We start from the raw sequence: 24,378 nt of genomic DNA, 5'->3' as shown, positions 1-24,378 counted from the left end.
AAACAATTAGCTGTGTGTTTCTTTTTGTAGGTTAGGGAGAACTCGTGCGTGATGTAGTGTGTGTTTCGCCATTGAGAACAAGTTAAGGCTAGCAGCTAACCGCTAGCTTCTAGTTCGGCTGCAGTCAGCTTGGTTTCTCCTGCAAACCCAACGACCAGCTACACTCTCTGCAGGGTTTAAGAATTGTGAACTTTCGAAAGTAATGCACTTGTAAATTATTTCTAAACCGGAATATGTTAGCATAGCCCAGGGCAAAACGAGTGTTTGGTTGACTGTTACAGCACAATTTACACTCCAAGCCAACCATTCTGTGTAATGACTTCTTCTCCTGGAGTTTATTTACGAGTGATCCTTTTTTAGCTTTATGTAGCTGTTGGCATAGCTAACGTTACACATGTAAGATAAAGTTGATGTCACTTCTCTTGTTTTACATAAGCTACTACATAGGGCTGGTCGCTAAAACGATAACAATATCTATCGTGACATACACGTGATCAATATCAAAAGAAAATACGTTCGATAATTTCACACACACAAAAAAAAAAAAAAAACAGGAAGAAAACACCGATCTAGAACCGCAAGGCATTCTGGGGGATGTAGGCAGAGGACGGGCTTTAGCCTCTCAGCCTCTTCCGGCCCAGCTAAGCAAGGTTGGTGGCGTGAACAAACTCACTCGCTCTTTGGTAACCTAGCAACAACCTGTTGAGTGACATGCACAGTAGCACTTTGATGTATCTGCATCGTGCCTCAAAACTGCGTTAACAAAAACAACGGCGCGGAGTTAAAGGACACAAGTAGTGCGACAGCCTGAGAGGAAATTGTGGATAAAAGAGGAAAGGCCTCGTCACCAGTTCGGCAGTATTTCGGATATTTTAAGACCTGTCCTTGGTTGAACCATGACACATAACTGGCTGTAACGTCCAGTATGTCGGGTCTGTCATACGGAGCCGAGAGGTCTTCAGGGATTATGAGTTTCAGCACCTTGTTCACATATAGGGCATGGTCCTGGGAAACCTTCTCGAGGATCAGGTCCAACAGTGCATCAACGCAGTCACCCACTTTTGGAAATGATTGTAGTTACTATTATTCTCAGAGAGACTTTTGCAATTGTCAAAATTATTTTCATATCATTGCCTTTTAAAATAACTTGTTGTGATTATAAGTATTCAACAGTCTTCTGTCTTGCAGCACTTCAGCTTTCTTGTAAAGTGTATCATAAAAATACAATAAAACGCTTAAAATTCAAATGTTAGTAAGTTTTTTTATGACTAAGAACAAGTGATTTGTTACATTACCTGTTATTTTGTCTGTTTGAAAAAACTACATGTTGGTAATGAAATAAGTTTTCATAATTCTATCACATAGCTGGTTTTCTCAATGTTCTTCCATCTGATTCTGTAATTAACCTGAGTTGGACAGTTAAGCACCAAGATATGGACTCGCAAATGACTGAATGACTGTCTCAGTCACATATAGAGCTGAAATGATTAGTCAGTCAACAGATAAGTCATCAGAATCCGTTGTTTGTTAAAGTGTTTTGTTTCTTTAAAGCACAAATTACTTGTACCTGTCATTTTTGGCCAAAACTTTGCCTAAATAACTGTGACTAGGATCACGAAAAAATGTGTAGATAATGAAAATAATCATTACAAAAATATTAAACTTGGAAGAAATGACACCACAAAGAAGATAATCCACCAAATCTTATGTGGTCTGCAGCTTTGACTGTTCACAGGTTAAACACCCATTAAACAAGCAGCTCGATTGTTCACAGCCTTTTGAACCTACTCTATTGCATTTTAATCACATGATGAATGAAGAGACAATTCAACCCAGCAGTCATTTGCAAACAAATCCTTAAATCTATTGCTATTTTCTATCAGGTTGACTCAACTTGAATTGTGTTGGCTAAATTATATAACAGATGTATTCATTGTTGTTGCCTGTGTAACTGTTTAGAGCACCGCTGCCAGCATCTGTCCAATTTCTCCAACTGTCAAAGACGTCGCCTGCCAGACTGATCCTCCAAAGAGAATATCTGTCGGCACACAGCTCTCCATGAAAACTCTGCAGTGTCACTTCCGCAGTAAAGGTTTGTAATACTACATATCATCAACTCGTGCATAAAATTATTTCAGTTTTGCTTTTTCTTACTTTATATTAAGTATGCTCATTCATATAGTGTCTGTAGACACAGTTGACAAGATCTCTGATTTCTTTGTGCATTGAAGGTATCCAGGCGAAAGCGGCCAGCAGAGATTGCGGCGTGTGCACCCTCACCTTCCCTTTGGACAGTCCATTACTGTTCCTTCAACCAACAATAGTAAAGAGACCATCCAAGAGACCTCGACTCAGCCTTACAGATGAAGGGGAAGGCCCTTGCTTGTCTATGGTGGTAAATGAATCCGATGATTCAATATGACTCTGTGGACTCCGTCACTGTCTTAGGTTAGCAGCTGTTTTTTGTTTCTACAATAGATCACGTGTCAGGACAACTGCCTTCAGCTGCTCCAGAGGAGTGGTTTAATAATTGACAATTTGTCTCAAGTTCACTAAACATCTTCTGGCTATAAAGAAAAGGGGGTTGAGGTGGTGTGTTTGTGGTCTTCCTGTGTCAAGCTTCAAATGTGTTTGTGTTCTTTTAATTTCAGTTCCTTTTCTACAAGTTATATCACAATGTTTGTAAAGACAGAAGTGAAGAAGATGTTCGGCCCAGTTGATGACAACCAAAATCACAAAGACAGAAACATACAAATACCGATTTTCACTATAATCCATTGAAACAGAGATGCAGCGGCTCCATATAGTTTCACAGCATTACTGCAAATCATGGGTTGGTAATTCTATATTTCCACAGTAGGGTTCAGTTTCAGCTCTGTATGGCCTTTACAGAATCGGGTCGGTTCATTGAGTCTGTTTCTATTCAATTGTATTAGAAGCAGTAACGACTAATTAAATGACTTTTCCTCATAGATTTGAATGTAGCTTTTGTGTGAAGCTACTCGTAATGTGTGTCACAATGTTGACTGCATGAAAACGTAATAAAAGAAAAAAAAAACCTTCAGTTGTACTAATGTGCTGTTGTGTCTAGTTTATTCTGTATTTTGGTTGTTGTTTTGAGTGTTTAGTGACTTGCATTATGTAACTGTCCAAAGAGAGAATCTCAGGCGTCTGTTTTCCAGAACATCTTAACACAAAGATGACCTTACTATTTTTACTTCATAGGTCAGGAACTGTGAGGAACACACTGTCAAGCACACAAAAATGTTATTGTAACCACCCAACTGCAGTATGAACTATGATCTGTCAAAATCCAACGACCATGTGCTACTGAAGCATCAGCTAAAGAACTACATATTCTAAGAACTTTGAAAGTCATAATAGAAAATAAGAAAATAGTTCTTTATTGGTCATTATAAAGCACTTTCTAATGTCTTCATATCCTACAGCTACCAGGCCATCAACAAGTGTCCTTAATAACCTGCTAATTACTGCTCAGTGATGGGAAGCAAGGCAGTCGTACACCACTTTCGATGCTTTGCTTATTCTGGGCCTACACAAATAAGTGTAAGTCCATTTAACTCAGAATGCATTCCCCGTTATAAAGTGAGCTGTTTCTCTCAACCTGAGTCAGACAAACGAGCACCTTTTTAATTTCAAACAGGAAAAAAACAAAGATGTATACAAAGTGACTGGGCATTGCGCTGCAGCTTTTCCACAAGGTGGCGGCCTATGCTCATAAATTCAGTATAAGCTAAGACTAACTGTACAGTTATCGCTGCTGTGTGCTGAATTCATCTGACATATGACATATTTGCAACACAAGATATTAATAATTCATTATTCATAAAATTGTCTTGATTAACTGATCTGTTATGTCATACAGTTGTTGAAAACCATCAGGTTTCTGCAGCATGTATCCCAGTCTCAGTAACAGTTCGTCAACATTAATGTAATAGGTATTTATTTTAATAACCAAATATTGTTTTTCAGTAATTTCTAAAGTAAAAAATCTGTTTTCTAGCTTCTCAAATGTAAATATGTTTTTGTTATGTCTCCATCTTCTGTGGTAGTAAGGTGACTGGCTGACTGAGGTGGTTGGAGAAAACGACATTAGAAGATGTCACCATGGCCTTTATAATGGGCTTTTTTTTCTCTTTGCCCACATTACTGTTGAATAAATAATCGAGAATATCAAATCAATAATAAAAATAAACAATCACACACCTACCCCTTCCTCACTCAACTTTGCAGATTATAATTGGCTGCTCTCAAACAAAGCTGAGCTGGGGGGTACATTGCAGCTATTATGTACAAATCAAGGGTATTTGTTTGTTAAAAATAAATCTAATGTAACAATTCACTTATTTGCGCAATAATTGCAGTCTCTAGATAACAAACAGGGAGTCACCGTGTTGCCTGCTTCAGTGTGCATAAAGTTCACTTAAGTTGCAGTCTCATGCAGCAGATCCAGATCATCAAAGGAAACCTGGCCTCATTTTGACCACGTGATTTCCAACAGTCCTGTCTGTCTGACGTCCTTCTCATGTTGATACATGCATGTTTCTACTGTTGAGGTCAGCAGTATGTATGTGTGACTCCATGAGTGTTTAACATCCAGACTGTGTGTCTTACCTAACATCACTGTTTGCATATGAATCACCGTTACTGGTACATAGGGAAGAGTTCAGCAGAAACTGGCTTGACGTTTCACAGCTTTGTTTCAACACAGACACACTTACACATTCACATCTTTGTTTTCCATCATGACTTTATCTGCACTGGCTGGTTGACTCACCCTGACATCATCCGTGGGGAGTGCTGACTTCCCAGGTCACAGAGGGAAGACATTCTGTGTGTGTGTGTGTGTGTTGTGTTGGCCTGCACAGTGCCCACAAAATGATGAATTCATACTTCCTCTCCGACGAATAATGATTTTCCTTTTTTGACTCTTCACCCATCATGCCACTTCCTACTTCTCCATTTCTCCTTCCTCTCTGTCTCATTTCTATGACCTAGACTTGTCGTCATCTTCACTCATCTTCCTCTTTCTCATGTCAGAGAAACTACATGATCAGCATAATTCAAAGTATTAAAGCAGAAGAACAAAAAGGAGTGTAAGGCAATGATCAATATTATTTTATAACACTGCAATCGCCCTGTTAATGTGGAGCAGAATGCAGGCAGAAATTATATTTCCCAATTCAACAAACTAAAAACAGTTTAAAACACACAAAAATATGACTCGTTAAGAGACAAAACACTGGAAAGTGACAAACAGCTGGAATTTGGACACAATAATTTCTTAGAGCTTATTTAATGTTGCCTGTTTGATTTGTTTGACTACAAGCCAAGATGATTCTCACACAGACCCACAGTAAAAACAAAATTCCCTTATTGCTAACGTTTTAATGTATCATTGTACAATCTGTAAACAAAACATTTTTTCCTCAGACCGTTCAATCTAATGGTTTCCTGAAAAAAATAAAAAATGGAAAAAGTTGGATTGGAATACTTGTTTTTGCATTAACCAGTACAGCTGTGGTTCACAGTGATCATGCCGTCTTCACATTAACTGGAAGCTCAGCATCCTTTGTTCTAACTGGCTACCTGGGCAGCATGTCCTCCAGGTCTGCCACCACATAGGCAACCACGGCCCACAAAGCTGAGCAGAGGTTCATGTCCTGAGGGTCCTGAACCATCATGGTGTCACCTTCACTGTGGTGGAACCAAAAGTATCGACTGTCTGCCACGTGGAGGCTAGCGCCTGGACCAGAAATGGAGGAAAAAGTCAGATTAAATACAAACTGTTCGACTAAATGTAACATGTTGAAGAATCAACTGTTCAAACAATCCTGGACTCTAATCTGTTACATATTACCCATTTCTGTGAAAGGGGCACATGGGTCAATTTCTTTAACCCTAATTCATCAAAGTTTTTCGCCTTGTTATCTGAGTATGCTGAGAACAACTAAACTTGGTGCACAGTGGAGAGTGAAAACCTAATCATTTCAGTCCTCAATGTGGTGACCTTTCTATTTCAACCTCCTCAAAAACTTGTTCTTTTTACTCTCCAGTCTGCTGTATTAAGAAATTATCATTATTTAATTTATTTTATTTTATTTTTTTGGCAGGAGCATGGTCCCATATCAAGAAAATATATTTCGACGGATCCCAGGAGAAGTGATGGTGAAGAAAAAATACATAAAGGTCACCGTTTTACTAAATTAATTCTCCAAATGTCATTCCTCTCACTCCCCCACAGCAAGGCCTCTCAGCTGTACAAGCCAGTAGGAATTTGATCCAGTTTCTACGTTGAAACCAGATAACCAATCCTTGTTTAGCTTACATTTGTTTAAACCCGCCCCCCTTACTGCCTGCTACATCCCACATAGCTTTTGAGACTTTGCAGCGATGTCACTGAAAATTGGCCATGAAAAGTGCATTATTCCAGGCTGCAGTGCGACAAACAAATCACTGCACAGCCTACCAAAAGAGAGAAATTTAGCAGACAAGTGGATGGATTTTATTTTTGGGGACCAGAATCAACCTATACAAAGTCAGTCTTTCCGGGTGTGTACAGGACATTTTACACCGGAGTGCATACAGAATCAGGGGCTGTATGATGCTGGGGTGGTGTCCAAATTACTTTTGAAGAAGGGATCCATTCCAACCATCTCGGACCCATCCCAAAACATTAAAACAGTGAGTAAAAACATTTTAACAATGCAGATAAATCAGGTGATAAATTCATTTTTACTTATGTTAAGGTAGCAAAGAGGACTGTGTTGTGTAAGTCCCTATGCATCCCCAGCAGCGATATGGTAAATTAACTGCTGGTTTAACTATGGGAGCCAATTCTCAGGCTTCAGCAGACATGTGTCGTGGGCGTGGTCTTTTGAGGACCCTTTGTCTACGAACCCGGAAATAAACATTCCGACTGTATCGTTCGCTGCTGCAAGCTAAACAGTTTGCTAAACGATTAAATTGGGTGTCGGCAAAATTAGACGATAATATTAGATATCGTCAATGCGAAACTACAATTCGCTGTCTGCTCACGTAAAGAGAACAAAACAACACACGATGGAGTTGAAGCAGTATCTGTCGATGCCTTCACAATTATGCAACTGAGACACCGAGAAAAGAGGAGGCAGTCACAGTGGTAAAGCCACACTAATGAAACTTAAATGTATCTAAAATGTGACTGAACCTTGGTGTTATATGTTGAAGCAGTTCTAATTCTATTTTCGACCTGGTATCATTTACTTAAAATTGTAAACACACCAGCTCTGGTATTAAAACATCCCTGCTGGAAAAACCAGCACTGACCAGCTCCAAAACACAACTTAAGCAAGACCAGCATATGTTGTGTTTTGGTGCTGGTCTATGCTGGTTTTTCCAGCAGGGATGTCATGTCATGTCGTCGTCTGTAACCACTTTATCCCAATCCCAGCCGTCTCCGGGCGAAGGCAGGGTACACCCTGGACAAGTCGCCAGCTCATCGCAGTGTGAAACATAATTAATTAGAACACGGATTAATTAGAGTTTAACTTAAAATTCCTCTGTGAATATGTGGAAACTATTCAAGGAAAGTAGGTGACCGCATCGATGCCTGTTGAAAATACTGCAAACGTCATTAAGTCGTTTACAATTTATTTATTTATTTATTTATTCCAGTCTAAAATATGTATAATAAATTGTTTTTAATCTGATTCATTTGAGAACTTGTTATACTTCACACAGCCTGTGCGGACCGAGGTAAGCTATTTGTTTTCACACAGCTCATATGTAGTCTTACACACTTTTTTTTCTCCTCAACTTTTTTGTAAGAAATTAATTTAATGCATGTAACACACGTATTATTTTTTAAAACAAAATCTAAACAAATGCTGCGTACTTCATACTATAAAAATGAATAAAATAAAATATAGTAAATACATCAAATTAAATGTCTATGACTTTTTAAGTTGTAAGTTTTCAATAAGAGTAACATGGTTTAAAATCTGCATCTTAAAAAGATAGAAAAGGAGAATAATATTTTAAGCCATGTCATTCCCTGGATGTAATGTTTTTCTAAGATATTATTTAAATTAATTTCATACACTTCATCTGCTGAGAAATTGGGATTGTTTAAAGGAGTAGTATATAAGTCTTTGTTAGTGAGAACATCTTTTCCAAAAATATTTGAAGATTTTCTGTGGATGGTATTAATTGGTCGCAGCAGACAATGCACATATTTTCTGGTCTTGTTGAGGTAAACCTTTATGGAAAAAAGTGTCCCATTTAGTCTTGGAGATTATGACCTGAATCTGATCTCTTTTTCACCTATTTGTACCTTGGAAAAATCCTCAAGGTCTCAGCAAAAGCAAAATATACACAGACTTCTGTGGCCTGCAGGTAAAAAAAACAAAAAAACAATTACAGAATGATTTCTCCAGCGGAACCCTCCCACCATTGCCCTTCTTATCAACATAAACAACTCCATCCGCTCAAAGAGAAAATGATGTTCTATCTTTGACTTCAAAGGATGAGGGGGAAAATGCTGGAAAAAAAACTGGATTCATATAAACATCTAGACTTAAAACAATTTTCTTTGTTTTCCTTTTTCTTTCCGAACCCTTTTATATGCATAATAAATTGTACCATTACCCTTATTTCCATTGTGCCGTATGTCCCAACCTCATTTGTTCTATATTTGTGGGGGAGTTTTACTTCCTTAGGCTAAAGTCAAAATGTCTTTGTCTCTTTCGGATCTACTTCACCTCTGTTTGTGTCACCTAAAGATGACTGGTTAGGGCAGCTGTCCTGATAACCCTGCCTTTGCCTCCAGGGGCAACCAAGGCCCAACATATGAAGTGCTTGCCTCAATCCTTTTACAGACACACAGACAGTCTCCTATTAGGTTGTTTGACATGTTGTCTTAAAGTAGTTAATACAAAAACAAATACAAAACATCTGAATCACACCTTGTAAAATTCCTTTTCAGCCCTTCATAAATACACATGTGTAAACCTCAGTTACACATCTGCTATCACTCACAGGACAATCAACATTCAGTTATGCCATCCTCTACTATCACTGTCCATTGACTGTTCCATGCCCTAAGCATTTTACCTCTATGACCTGTGTGTATCGTATTTCTGTCACTAACTGCATAATGAATGTGATTAATGTCTAATCTGGATGAATGAGTGCGTTGAATAATGTACATTAATGTGAGTGTAACACTGTCACACTTTTTCACAGCTCACTATCTCATATCTTACCTCGGACTGACTGTATGGAAGAATAACCAATTATCAAATCAATACAATTGATATTAAGTACACATCTCGGACTAACGGCAGGAACATGTTGTAAACGACTTGCTGACATTTGCAGGCATCGATACAGTCTCCTACTATACCATTTACTAGTTTTCATTTTAAGCACCTGGGAAATTACCTTCGGTGCTGCATTGCCAGTGTTAAAAGGATATTCCGGTGTAAATTTAATCCATGGTCTAACACACCGTGACACCGAGTAAGACCCTCCTCCAGAGATCAAGTTTGCCGACCGCTAGCTTATGTCGTTTTTGCAACCTCAGAAAAGACCACACGATAACAACACACTGCAGTCTATGCCTCCACCAAGAAACCGCCATCAAAAAGCCACTCATAGCCACAAATAATGCTCAGAACAACACCAAACTGCAGCAACAAAATAGGGTCCCAGCACATAGTTCGAGGCATCAGACATCTGCTAGCTTTGCCGGATTCCTATTGAAAAGACAACACAACTCACCACTCTCCTGCAGCTGCATGCTTGTTAAGGGGAAGGGAAGCCCTGATGAGTCGATTACCGAGTGCAGTAGAGTTCTGCAGCTCAAGGATGAAAATGTATGACCATTACTCCATGGAAATGCAATCAAAGTTCATATGCGTCTTGCCTACTAGTTTATAACAGTTATTATCGAGAGCTGACAGGGCAAAGAACGGAATTGAGCATCTCTAACTTTAGGTATTTGGAGGAGAAAATCACGTAAACAAACGCGAGGTTGCACGTGACGTTTATCTCGTGAAGAGTGAGGAGACGGCAAGAGGGTGAAGACAAATCGGTCACGACGGAATACCTGAGGCAAAGAAGGACACAATGGTCAATGTCTGTTACTATCCCGGTTGCGGAAAGAAGCAAAAAAGGTATAACCCGGACTCATTTCACAGATTGCCGCTGAGACATGGCCGCACTATAGTGAACCGGTGGCTTGTTATATTGAACATAGACATCAACACGCCGACCGAGGCGCTAAGGCAGAAGAACTACCGCGTCTGCAGTGCACATTTCGACAAAGACGACTTTGTGTTATCTAAAAGTCCCGCCGGCCCCGAGAACCCATTAAAAACATACCTGAAGAAGAATGCCGTCCCACGAGTGGAGCAGGTGGCTACAGATAGCACGGAGGTAACTTTTTCACTTGGGTGGCGGGAGAACACTAAAGATGTGTTGTGTACATGTGGTTTTGGTGCAAGCCACAGACACAAGTTGTTGTAGTATGATAGTCTTATAATGAACGAAAGTTTGCCTATCCACTTATACAATGTATACTACTTTTGAATTTAAAAGTAAAATTACTGGTCAATATATTAGAAAATTAATCCACCAATTTGTTGCTAATAGGTAAACTATTTGATGGATTTATGCGTTGAACCACCGGTAGCTCTCCCTCTGTTTCCCTTTTCTTCTCTATTTCCTGCAGCTCGTCTTCTGTGAATTCGGACTCAAACTGATAGGGGCACCCCTCGAAATTCGTCGTTGTTGTTGTCAAACCCCATAAATTCAGCTATGTTGTTGTTTGTGACATAGACATATATACACAGACGCCTCACTGAGCGGGTTGGCCCGCTGCTGAGATACGTCGACGTCGCTGCCATATTGGAGGAGGCAGCTCCGCCCTGTGAACTAATACAAGTCAATGCAGTGAACTTTATAAAGCTCCTTCTACAAAGTGCCATAAGTTAATGCCTCTCATTTACACATTCACACACGTGCGGATATGTTCAGGAAACAGAGTAACCAAAAACAACGTCTGTAACGTTCTCTGATGATTATAAACGTTAACTACTCCTTATAATATAATGTTCAGTCTACAGGTCGGCACCAAACCATTTTTATAATGTTTTATACGTGTTTACAGCTGCTAATGCATGTAACGCTGTTACTGTGATGATACATGACAGTTAAATGTTGAATCTTTCCATAATAACCACATCCTGAGTGTAAATGTGACCTATGTGTGAATAAAAAACACCAACGTCGTTTTTATAAATACAGTGATTTTTGATGATCTAAGTACTAATAATAACAATCATGGCGACAAAAAATTAACAAAGTCTGCAAATCAAGATCAGAAACTGCAACTGGCAGTGAGCCTGCTTTCTTTTCTTTCAGCAGTGAAGTGATGTACTACATGACAGAACATTATAACATGATAATGTATGCAATAACATTTCATAGTAAAGAAAGTAAGGTTGCTGTAGGCTGCTATTATAAATATGCACCATATATAGTTTTCATTATTATTGTTGTTATTATTGTTGTTATTATTCTTGTTATTCTTGTTATTATTATTATTATCAGTAGTAGTAGTAAGTAGTCTAGTTCTTGACTTTGATGGGAGCATCTGTAACACTGCAATTTCCCAGCGGGCATCAATAAAGTATTTCTGATTCATATATTATGAAGTCAGTTGTCCATATTTAAACTTAATCAGGGTTTCTGCAGGTATCAGCAAATCTCATTTCATGCTTTTTCATGCCCTTTTTCATGCCACTTTAAACTAATTTAATGCCAGTGTCCAAATGCAGATACTTTCACACACAAATTGTAAGCATTTGACAATGCCAATTTTGTATCTGAAAATCCAAATTTAACTGTCAGATGGATCACAAGACGGTTTACAGTCATTAAATGCAACACAAAGTGCTTCACAAAATAAGAACACAACAAAATACAAATATTTCACTGGGCAGCACACATCTCTGCCCGGTGGATCTCAAAACAACATGCACTGATAATTAAAAGTAATGAACCTATACTGCTTATGGCAGAAGGCAAATTCGCCAAAATGTTGAACTATCACGTCAACCACTCACAAAAGATAGACTAACTTCAAGTAAGCACTGTCATCTGAACTGAATGCTGGTATTGAAACAGGGTGTAGCCAGGCTTTGGTTTCTAGGGGGGAATAACCTCTGTCCTCCCCACCACACACACACCCACACTGAGGATCCAGGTGAGGAAAATCCACCCATGGTGAGCCATTAGTGCATATGTCTTAGTTCCTTTCCTTTTTGCTCCAACTCTGTCTCAACATTTTTCAGTTCAAGGCATTTGTCCTTGTGTCTCCTCCTTAGAGTATTTGACTTGGTGATCATTTGAGCCATGAGTGTATCGTCATTGGATGCATATGAGTGATGCTTCACTGCAGTGTTTAGACACCAGAGCACCTCCGCTTCCAAAGTCGCATTCGAGCCAAATGCTGCTCGCACGTCGGTGGTCTTCCCCGCTGTCCCGGCTCTGCTGGGGGTAGTCGTTGTCGCGGCTCTGCTGTGGCCTAAGTTGGCAGGAGTGGTGGTAGCAGCGGCAGCTGCAGGTGTAGGGGTGACAGCAGATGTTGCGCTGCTGGTCACGGCCAAAAAATTCGACACGGTTAACTGCTGCCTGCCTTTCAACGCCGACTTTTGACTCCCTGACTGCATGTGAGATTTTACCGCATTGACGCCCATTGTGCAAAGTTTGAAGTTTTTTTTGCACATGGTGCAAAATGCCTCTCCGGGTTTACCTTCTACAGGCTTTAACCAGCTTCTAAATTGTTCATCCTCCAACCACTTCTGCTGAAACTTGCATTTCCCCATTTTTCCGTCATTTATTTCCTCGGTTCTTTAGTCACGGCCACAGCATTCACACACACACACACACACACACACACACACACACACTAGATAGCATTACTACGGTGTCTCAACTTTGTGCACCGGCCGTAAAAAGGTAGCCGATTAAAAGGTTCCGCCTGTCAACCATTACGCTATACTTCCGATCAAAATTAGATTTAGATGTTTATATAATCAAAATAAATCGTGAAAAACAATGTTTTTATTCAATCAAGTTTTTTTAATGCCTCTGAACAGCGAAGTTCATGCTTTTTCATGCCATTTCATGCCTGAATTTTCACAAAATCCATTTAATGACTTTTCATGCTTTTTAATGACCCGCGGAAACCCTGTTAATTAAATAAAACAAATTGACAGTATGGTAGACAGATGTCACATTTACATGTCAGGATCTGGTTATTATAGACAGATTCAATATTTAACTGTCATGTATGATCACAGTAACAGCGTTACATTAGCAGCTGTAAACACATAAAAACATTATAATAATCCATCCTGTGGTTTGGTGCCGACCTGTATACTAAAAATATAAGGAGTAGTTAATGTTTTTTTTGTTTTTATTAGAATTGAAAGGCATCTGTATACATTCAACAGTACAGAAGCAGTCAGAGATGTTAAACCACTAAACAACACAGAAGGACAGAAAAATATAGGAAGAATAAGGAGTAGTTAATGTTTATAATCATCAGAGGTTCCTCTCTGCTTCCTGAATACATCCGCACGTGTGTGAATGTGTAAATGAGAGGCATTAACTTATGGCACTTTGTAGAAGGAGCTTTTAAAAAGTTCACTCCATTGGCATGTATTAATTCACGTGGCGGAGCTGCCTCCTCCAATATGGCGGCGACATCAACGTACAGTCCAGCGCTCAAGGAGGCGTCTATGTATATATGTCTATGGTCTGTGATGTCTGCTTCACTATGTTATAGGCAGTCTCTTCCGGTAATAAACATCGTCCTCAGTGTGATCTTGCGTTTGTTTACGTGATTTTCTCCTCCAAATACCTAAAGTTAGAAATGCTCAGTTCCGTTCTTTTCCCTGTCAGCTCTCGATAATAATTGTTAAACTGGTAGGCAAGACACATATGAACTTTAATTGCATTTCCACTTTACTACATCAGCTAGCAGTTGGCAAACTTGATCTCTCAGGGGGGTCTTACTCGGTGTCACGGTGTGTTAGACCATGGATTGAAATTTACGCTGGAATATCCCTTTAAGGATTTACATTTTGGTGTGCTTAAATATGGTGCAAGGTCGAAAATGCTGCAGTATTTTTGCTGTGCTATGATTTACCACAATTAAATTGCTTTCAAGATGCATTCATATTTCTATTAATGAGAATCATTTGCCAGTGTCTCTCCTAAGTCTAATATTTTCACATATTTGTCAATGTCAAAGCTAATGTTCAGGCAAAATTTTTCACACCTAGACCAACACCACACGATTAAGCAGTTACTTCAACCACCAGTTATACTGGAACATGGCTGATTTATCTGTCGGCTGGGTATGACAATGTACACAGGCTTGTGTTGGTAACAGGGAAGATAAAGGTCCCATGATGTCGAAAGTGAGATTTTGAGGTACAGCAGGTCTTGCTTCAATATAAATATGAACACCCTCAGTCAGTGGAGAAATGTCTTCAGAAGCTGTGCCTTTAAAAGAGCTGTCAGGACTTCCGCCAGGTTGTGATGTCATAACCACACAGTCACTGCCCTCAGCAAGGCCCACCCTTAAACACTTTTTTAAAAAACTTTATTAACAGCACAACACGAGAGGTTATTCCATCACAGAGCTAACAAGCTACAGGACAGAAATATGTCAAGGAAACGCTGTACAATCCTTGGATGTCAGGAAGCCAATATATCATTACATAGCCTTCCTAAGGACAGAAACATTAGAGACCAGTGGCTCAGGTTTATTTTCTCTGAAATACCAGAGCATTTTAGTCCAAATCTGACAGTCTGTTCAGCTCACTTTAGCGCTAACTGCTTCCTCAATCAGGCACAATACAATGCAGGTTTCTCAAAGAAGCTATTGATCAAGGATACTGCTGTCCCCACATTGTTGGGCCTGATTCCAAATCCTCAAGGCGTAAGTAAACTAGTAGTATCTTGTATGTCTCATCAGGGAGGCAGCATAATTAGATCTGATAAGATATATGCATAAGAAAGAAAGATAACTGAGGCAAATACTAACGTTTGTACTGTCACACTTTTGGCTCTCAAAATGCCTTACCAAATATAATTGTACTAAGTTTGCAATCTAAAATGCTACTATTACTCCTCTGCTTTTTGTACAAGCAGTGCTGTCCCACATCTGAAGAGATTTTACCATGCCAGTACGGGTGAAACTTGGCCAAACACAAGACACTGAGACTAAATGGTATGATCGTCGTGATTCTGGTTTTGAAACAGAGGATCTGCTGGATGTCATGGAGGATAACCAAATACAGATTTTTATTTTGCTTTGAGAACAGTTTATTAAATGGTTGAATTGGGTCATCAGAACTATTTAATAATTTATATTTTCCATTTGAATAAGCCATTTCAGAGATAAACAAAAAATTGCTGGCATAATATAGGCACATGCTTTTGTGTCCTCTAATCAGTTTGCACATATTAGTGCAAAGTATTTTATTCTATGTTCATAAGTATTTATTTTTACATATTGTGTTAATGGCTAATTTTAAGCTAGCAGAATTAGTAACGTGGGCGAGCAAGAGTGAGGGAGCGTCGGTGTGACTTATGTCATGACGGACATATGGCGGAGGTGTGCTGATGGCAGTGCTGGGTGAGCAGTATGAACTGTGACAGTAGCTATTAATGTATATTATGATTATTTGACTATCACAGTGCTTGATATAAATAGTGGGCAGCTGATAGTGTGTTGCAGGGACAGAAAAGGGCAAGAAAAGCTGAGGAAAATGCTTTATTTATATTCAAGCACTATCAAGTGGTTGTAGTCCTGGTCTGTGGCGTTTACAGCAATGGTAGTTGTCTTAAAGCAAAACTCTCGCCAAAATGCAACCTAGGCTATTTTTGTGAATGTACCCGAGTTAAACCTTCGTGTAAAAGCATAATTACAACGAAAGAGGCACTTTTAAGATTCACTGTATTTTAATTTTCAGGTCAAACTAATTTTCAGTGGGAATGCTACGGGCACTGGTACGCTAGCATCAAAACCGCTATTTTTAAAACACTAAGAAGGCTCGGCACAACATGAAACTTTGCTCGTAGTATCACCAGGGTCTCTACACATGAACACGAGCATTGAGAACATTGTTTGTGTACACAGAGTTTACTAAAAAGAGAGTTTCTGAACAACTCTCTTTACCACAATTTTTTACACTCGCCGCCATCTTGTCAGTCGAGAGGTGTCAATCTCCGAATGGGAATGATTGGACTCCATCGGAGGAAATGTCATGAAGTTGTAATTCTAATGAAAAGCATGATTAATTAGCCTTTCGTGGCAATATCTATTCAAATAATAATACTAATAAAAACAACAGGTTTCATTCAATACATCAAACTAAAAAAGAAAAACTACAATCAAGTATAAATTGAAAGAAATGTGTCAAAATCAGTGGGAATAAGAGAGAACAGGAAGGTGGTTGTACATAATTCAAAGAAAAGTAGGCATGATGAGCACGGGGAGAACAAACTTGATATAGACAATATAATTTTGTTTATTATCTATTTTCTTTTCTTTTTTTAATTTATAAATAGAAGTTTGGAATGTATAGAGTCCCAATCCACACCCAGTAGGTGGCGGTAATGCACCAAAACGTTTGTCAACCGCCATAAAACATCAAGAAGAAGAAGAAACGTTTTGCACGAAGACCCCCTCATGCACACCAGTGCCATGTTTACAATATCACTCTGCCCCACATGAGTAAGGTTTGAATGTTGGAGCCTAGCCTTGCAAGAGACAGGCGTTCATCACTGGATGTAGATTCAAGACTTTCACAGCGTAAAAGTGGATCCTGAACAACTTGCTTTGCAACTCGACATCCAACACGCCGACCGAGACCCTAATAAAGAAGGACTTCCGAGTTTGTAGTGACCACTTTCATCATGACCACTTCAGGGTGCCTACAACGCACGAAAGACTAAAGAAAGCGTTTTTATGTTGTTTCTTATGAGACTCCTTTTTCAACTTCAAGGTCAATATTGTTTTCCGCTAACGACAAAACAACGAATTATCCGTGCATTTATATGGAACTAAGCTTCAGGAGCGGTCCACCTTTACTCTCCTCCCTGTTACGTCTTATTCGGAGAACGACACTTCTCGACTGGCAAGAAAAATATTAGTTGTACATGGTCGTGTGAAGGACAGAGGATATGTGGGCAAAAAACAACTAGAGAATGGACATTGGCTTGTTTTACTTTTTAGAAGTCCTACACCAAATTGGTTGAAACTGTCGTGAATGTTGCTCCCGTCCGTGCAACAACGCGATTGGATAATATGTTTCCCGGTTCGACTACTACGGCAGCTACGATTAGCTTTTTGGGGGAAAAGGGGCGGGGCAGGTGTCATACAACCGCCATGTCTAGTGTTACGGATTTCTCTGGTGAAAAATAACTTTAAAACAGTCTGTCTCTGTCTTGTAAATGTCTCCGGTATGGGTCGCCGGTGTGTTTTTGGATGTGCGAACTACCGCAATCTCTTCCCCTTCCCACTTGACCCATGCTTAAGAAAAAAATGGATTGAATTTACACATTTTGAAGAAGGAGGCCTGTGTCCTAACTCAAGGATATGTGACCGGCATTTTTCAGAGGAGGTCTTTGACAATTTGGGCATGTACACCTCAGGGATGGCTGCCCACCTACGTCTGTCGGAGGACGCCATCCCTTCGGTGTACACTGTCGGCGCCTCTCCTGTAAAAGTAAGTAGCCCAACTTAAGTAATGGAGGTGGAAACATAAACGCGACTGAGCTCCAGCTGCCTGTGGAGAACTTGGGAGTGTTTTCATCAAAGGTTTTTTGTAGTTATTGCCCGTCTACCACTCCACCGGTCCAGTAGGTGGCGATAAATTGAAATAAACGGCTCGTCCATCGTCAATTAACAGACCGAGGACGTTGAGGTTAAATTTGCTTTTAGCCCGGTTAGCTTTTCTTGTTACCTTTTCTCAAATCAGCTGGCAAACACGGGACGCAAATGCGCTTATCCAGAGTGTAACAGCACGGAGGGGTTGCACTCTCTGCAGGTGTTGTATCGAGCTCTGTTACCCCGTCGAGATGTGTTTCCCCTAGTCCCGGCCCCGTCCGAAATGGGGCGAAGGAAGCAATGAAATCATTACATTTGACCATTTAAATACTGGGGGAACGCATCCTGACAGCTTGTAATATTACTGTCAGATACTGTCCCCCCTCTGTTCCATAGCAAAGGAGGCTCACACATCTTTCAAATTCAAATTCAACAGTATCTGACAGTAATACTCCAAGCTGTCAAGATATGTTCCCCCTGTTGTAAATGGTCAAATTTAATGATATCAGCCTGAAAATCGCAGGACTTATCTGTTGTGGGGAAAGAAGTCAGGAAGATGAATTTGAAAGATGTGTGAGTGTCCTTTCCTATGGAACAGAGGGGGAACAGTATCTGACAGTAATATTACAAGCTGTCAGGATGCGTTCCCCCTGCTTTTAAATGGTGAAATGTAATGATATCATCGCTTCCTTTGCCCATTTCGGACAGGGCCAGGACTTGGGGAAACACATCTCGACGGGGTAACAGAGCTCGATACAACACCGGCCAACAGAGAGAATTATTATTTATTATTTAAAAAAACAATTATGCATTCAAATCTAAAACGGAATGCAATCAAACTTCTTAAATTAAAATAAAATGTAGCTGCAGAAACAACAGCGTATTTGTTGAACATACAATAGTAATCAAACAGATATTGTAACAAATATCAAGTGCAAAGTCCTGCAAACAGGAATTCAAAATAAAACATAGCTGAACCTGAGAATAAACTAATAAACAGTTGGTCAAACAACAACTTGTGCTCTTCCAGCATGATACACATGTGCTGCTGACCAATGACGTAGGATGTGCTGCGACGGAGGGGGAAAAAGAAAAACTGGATCGGCCCGTGGATCTGTTCATTTTTCCGATCCCTGAACCAGCTATTTTGTCAATATTGGGGCCGATATCCAATCTTAATATCGGATCGGTGCACCCCTAGCCAAAACTGAAGTGATCACTACCCATCAGATCCTTCTCATTTATTACCGATACACAGGATGTAAACAGTAACCAGAAGCTTTTTCTGCACTGCACACTTATAAAACATGTCAGGCAGAACTACCACATTCACTGAACATGATGTAGCTGCATTATTTCCTTCTACCCACATTGCTCTAGCCTCAGTCTTGAGCAAATGAAAAGACCAAAACCAACAATTAAAGTATCCTTTTACAACTATTTTCTGTGAGGCTTATTCCCTCATGAACATGGGTACAGTCGTTTATTTTGAATGGATTCCTCACATCCTCAAACACTCAGATTGTAATCATAATGTTGTTCAGTCATTTTTTTTCTAAATTTATGGGTGGGGGTTCCTCATCTCATTTGAGATGGGACAGAGGATGCTGCATGTTGTACTGACTGTTCTACTGTGTGAGGTAAATTGTGATTTGCGATATTGGGCTGTATGAATAAAATCAACTTGAATATTGCATCATAAGCCATGTGTGTATGAAATGAAGAAAGACAAATATATGGTAGATAATTAATAAAGTAACTGAAAGTTTAAGAAAAGTAACAAAGAAAGGAAACATTTAACAAAGCTCAAACAGAAGTAGTGCTTCCCTCTAATCTCATTCTCCTCCCTTTTTCTTCAGTTCCCACTTTTAATTGTAACGTGAATTACACTCTTATGCTATTTTCTATAAAGTTATTATTTCAATAGTGTTGGCTTTCTTTCAACCAATAGCAGAGACAACAGACCTCGCAGCCCAACCCTCTAACTCCAATAAAAGCATTCAATACTTGAAACAAATTTAGGTGAAATTGTGAAACTTCACAGATGTCACAATTATAGCTTTGTTTTTACCTTCAATATAGTCACCTTGATCAGTGTTTTTGTTGCTGTTCCCTCGTGTTTAGGTCACTGCTGGCAGCAGTTCTAAAATCTTACCTGCTGTCAGACATGTCGCCTGCCAGACTGACCTACCATTATCTGCTGGCACACAGGTCTACATGAAAACTTACCTCAGAAGTAAAGGTTTGTTGTCACAAATATCAAATATAACTTATACAAAAATTATTGAGATTATTTCTCACTCTTACTTACTTTAATAGTGAGTTGTAATATTGCTACTGCAGATAAAACTGAGAGCATTACTGATTTTGTTTTCATGCCTTGAAGGTACCCAGGCGAGAGTGGCCAGCAGAGACTGTGGCATGTGCACCCTCACCTTCCCCTTGGACAGTCCATTATTGTTCCTACAACCAACTATCATAAAGAGACCATCCAAGAGACCTCGACTCAGCCTTACAGACAAGGAGGAAGGCCCCTCACAATGCAAGTTGTCCTTGCTGGTTCATGAACCAGAGAATTCAACCTGATTCTGAAGACTCTGTCACTGTCATGGGTTATCAGCATGGTTTTTTTTAAATCTCTTCAAAGATAGGTGTTGCAAATTAGCGCAAACGTTACAGTCAATGCCTTTTAAAAAGGGGAAGCTGTTTATGGTCTTACTGACTGAGGTTCAAATGTTTATGCCTTCTTTTTGTTTTCAGTTCCTCTTCTACAAGTTAGTCCACAATGTTGTCTCTCTGGATGGGATGTAATACACTTCTGCTTAAATTAGACTGAAACTGAGAACATGTTTGGACCTGTTAATCTCATCCATAACATCAAAGACACGCAGACCAAGAGAGATCATGTAAATTCTAGCAGAGAGGTAGAGGAATCCAGAAACTTCTAGCTGTGAGGCAACGGCACAACATTTTCTTTAATTTACACACATTTTAATGTAGCTTTTATGTGGAGCGACTGATAATGTGTCTTAATGTTGGCAACATGAAATATATATATATATATATATATATATATATATATATATATATATATATATATATATATATATATATATATATATATATATAATATAAAAAAAAATATATGTAGGTTCGGTAGATTATAAAGTTGTGTTATAATGATTATGTGCTGTTATTTCTGCTTTATTCTTTAATTAATTGTTATTTGTAGTAATTAAAAAGCTACATTCTGCATCATTCCAAGGAAGGAGTCACTGGGGCCTGTTTTCCAAATTCCAAAAACACTAAAATGACCTTGCAACTGATAAATATCCATCCATTTTCTAAATATCTCTTACATACACTCCACTTCCGCCAAGTACAGCTTAATTTGAGACTTAGATCAAAGGTCATAAACACACAGTGTGGCTGGCAAGAAAAAACAGGAAGGTATCTGTATATGTTTTTTGCTGAAGAATACAGGTCAGGAACTGGAAGGACACCATCATTATTAGCTTGAGTCAAGGACAAACAAGCCTCGATAAATAATTGAATAGGTGAACACCCAACTGAAGTGTGTACACTGTGATCAGCCAAAAAACTCTGAGCATGTGCTACTGATAATGGGAAAGTAAATTCAAAAAATACACTTATTTAATGAACTATTCAAAAATTGCAGGTTTTGTTTTTATATGTATTTTTTATGTTTCCTCACAAGGAAGTGCAGCTTTGCACTTTGTGTTATAATTTGTGGCTTCAAAGAGATTTTGTCAATATTTTAGATAAATATATTTTAGATTAAATTATCCTGTAAGCTTTTAATAACAAAAAGACAACCCCATTCCCTTTAATATTCTTCAATCAATGCCATTCCATCTGGACTAATCCAAATTATCACGAGTCACATGTTTAGGAGGACGTGGAATCCTAAATGCACCACGATCATTGCTTTGGCATAAACATTTATATACAGACATGTAGATTTTATTGGAGCACAAAATTGGAAGAATTGTTGCAAACTCTGATTTTTAATATTTGACATTTATTTTATATACACTTTAACATACTAATGTCTAAAGCCCGCCTCCAGTGTGTAGTCAGATAACAGATTATGGGAGCAGAGTTTGTCAGGCCTTGTCAGCCGCTTTTTGGCCCACGAAGCATGCAGAATCAGTTTCAGAGGCCATCGGTGTGAGAAATCACTCTGTTTGGCTGTTCAATTAAGGTAATCAGTGCACATAAAGATGAATAGAAAAAGAAAAGGGAAAGCCCCTTGAGTCTGTTGCTTCAGTATCCATTATTTTACACATTTAGAGCCATTTACCCTTATTTTTCAATATCCATCTCCTTACCTTGCCTTCTCAGACATGCTCTTGATTCAAAGGGGCCATAATAAGGAGTGGTGTGCCACCATGTTGCTTAACAACAGGTTGTATACCTGCAGTCCTGAGTCTTGTGGTTTCACTTTTTGAATGACGATTGCAGTCTATCGCTACCTGGTGGTATGCACAGGTATTTCTTCTCATAGAGTTTGCCATCAGCTGTAGTCTCTGCCTTGTGTTCAAGTGAAGTTTTTGGGCCAAGACGCAGGCAACATAAGGTGACGCAACAGTCAGCCAGCCATTGCCATAGTCATAGTCATAGTTCTTTGAGTCATAGTTGGTTTTGAGTGTTTGAGAACTTTACTGTGACATATAGTTGTTACCATGGTTACAGCTTGTCCTTTTACCTTTGTAACATGGACACTGTAGATGACAGTGACAAGGCATTGTTCTACACATTGTTTCTATTTATTTTTTACACTATACTGTCACTAAAATAACTTAAATGCACCATGTAAATCTACGTGATGGAATCCAACCTGACTGTGGATATCATTTCTAAATTTTGGTATTCATGCTCTGTCCGATAGATCCCTGAATAGCAGAACAAAATGCTGCAGAAGCCCTCTAAAGTGTCTTTAAGCAAGGCACCAAACCCTCAGCTGCTCAAGAAGAACGGTTAAATGTTGAAAACAGAAGGCTTACTTTAAAGACACAGCACACCACATCCTTCAAATAACTCATTGCTTTCATGCAGGAACTGTTATAGTGCTTTGTTATGCAATCAAAATGTTTAAGTCATTTGTTTTTGTGAGTTTTTTTCTTTCCAGTTCCTCATTTACAGGTTATTCAACAATGTCTTTTCTGTGTACATTGCTTTTTCACTTCCACAAAAACTGTATAGAAGCAGAGTGGATGTCTGGACCACCAAAACCACAGAGGTAGAATGACACTGGCAATGACAATGACTAATTCTATCAAATTTTTGTATTATTATGTGTATTTTATTTTCTCTTCTATTAGGCCCCTGTACACATCATTCAAAACTTCTCAGGACATTTGGTCACTTACAAGCAGCTGCCTGGCTCAGAGTTTTGACTGATAAAATGTTACTTTTTGAACTTTCCTTCCATAATTTAGATTTGAAAGTTTTAGTTCCGATTTCTTAAGAAACCTCATAAAAAGTTTCATATGTGCCCACACTACCAGTGTATTTAGTGGTGTACTATCAGTGAGGATGTGATTCTGTGTATGCAGCACTTTCAGAGGAAAAGAGTGGTTAATAAACAAGAACCACAGAAACAGAAATTAGGATGACTTATTTCCTATTTCAAGTTTCAGCATTGATGGCAGAAAAGATAAATCATGTAAAAAAACAGGTTAAACATTTTCTTTCACACTGATTCAGCTGACCTGGTACTCCTGACTGCATCCACGGTGAGATGTCTGTCCCTTCTCCGTGTGTCTCCAGTTTGGTCGTATTAATGGGGGCCAACAGTTTGACCACTTCTTCCATCACCTGTTGATACAGACAGCGAAGTACTGAGCACAGTCTTTCATATGGCATTGTCTTATTTTTGCATTACATGCCGATTGCAATTTCATCACCAGTTTATAAGCTCATACTTAACATTTTGTGACCATGTGGCTACATGTTATGTTGCCACATGCACATAAAATATATTGCAGTTGTTTTCTGTAGGGTTTTCTGCAATTCCTACTCAACAGAGTCTACACTGAGGTTTGTTGGGAAGTTCAATGTTGGAGCTAGTTCAAAATGGCCAATTTAGGAAGCAATAGTACAATGTGAACTAGGGAGTGGATGGAGCAGAGAAGTCTTATCCCAGAAACTATGCTTTGAAGAACTCTGGCTTAAACTCTGTGCTTTGAAGCCAAAATAAAACTGAAAACTGTGTGGTGCCATTGTGTTTTCAGTCCTACCTTTCGAGCTGCTTCACTGCCAGTAAACTGCAGAGCCATCGGGGCAAACGTGCCCAAGTCAGATTCCATGACGAGGTCAAAGTTGGACAAGTTCACCTTGGATGGAGAGAGACAGTAAAGTGAGAGGAAGGAGACAAAGGAGATAGAAGAGGTGAAGACCAAAATAGATAGAATGTGTTGTTTGAATAATCAAAAGTGGAA

The 24,378-nt window shown here is 39.1% G+C and overlaps 2 protein-coding genes across 9 annotated transcripts in view; one reads left to right on the top strand and one right to left on the bottom strand.

Annotated features, from left to right (window-relative positions):
- Positions 1–24,378, bottom strand: part of LOC115567199 (carboxypeptidase Q) — a 51,384-nt gene that overhangs the window by 15,752 nt on the left and 11,254 nt on the right. For 2 of the 3 annotated variants that reach the window (XR_003981150.1, XM_030393554.1), the window contains exons 9-10: positions 24,178–24,273; positions 23,650–23,755 (exon numbers count right to left, since the gene is read on the bottom strand). Coding sequence is in view for 2 of the 3 variants with exons in the window: in XM_030393554.1 (XP_030249414.1) it covers positions 23,650–23,755; positions 24,178–24,273 (202 nt within the window). In the remaining variant the exon portion in view is untranslated. Of the gene's footprint in view, positions 1–4,753; positions 5,768–23,649; positions 23,756–24,177; positions 24,274–24,378 lie in introns of those variants that run through there. The other variant, XM_030393553.1, reaches the window with a different exon arrangement.
- Positions 6,378–20,979, top strand: LOC115567202 (uncharacterized). 6 transcript variants are annotated; one of them, XM_030393562.1, is made up of 4 exons: positions 9,883–10,178; positions 10,262–10,440; positions 20,039–20,156; positions 20,301–20,979. In XM_030393562.1, exons 1-4 carry the CDS (start codon positions 10,139–10,141, stop codon positions 20,498–20,500), a joined length of 537 nt encoding a protein of 178 aa, XP_030249422.1. In that variant the 5' UTR covers positions 9,883–10,138; the 3' UTR covers positions 20,501–20,979. The 6 variants fall into 6 exon arrangements, 5 of the variants coding, with proteins under 5 accessions (XP_030249420.1, XP_030249422.1, XP_030249419.1 ...); XM_030393560.1 differs by lacking the exons at positions 9,883–10,178; positions 10,262–10,440 and adding an exon at positions 6,378–6,705; XM_030393559.1 differs by having other exon boundaries at positions 9,884–10,440.

Source organism: Sparus aurata, chromosome 17, assembly GCF_900880675.1.
Source record: "Sparus aurata chromosome 17, fSpaAur1.1, whole genome shotgun sequence".
Lineage (NCBI taxonomy): Eukaryota > Metazoa > Chordata > Actinopteri > Spariformes > Sparidae > Sparus > Sparus aurata.
This window is presented reverse-complemented; position numbering and strand designations above follow the sequence as displayed.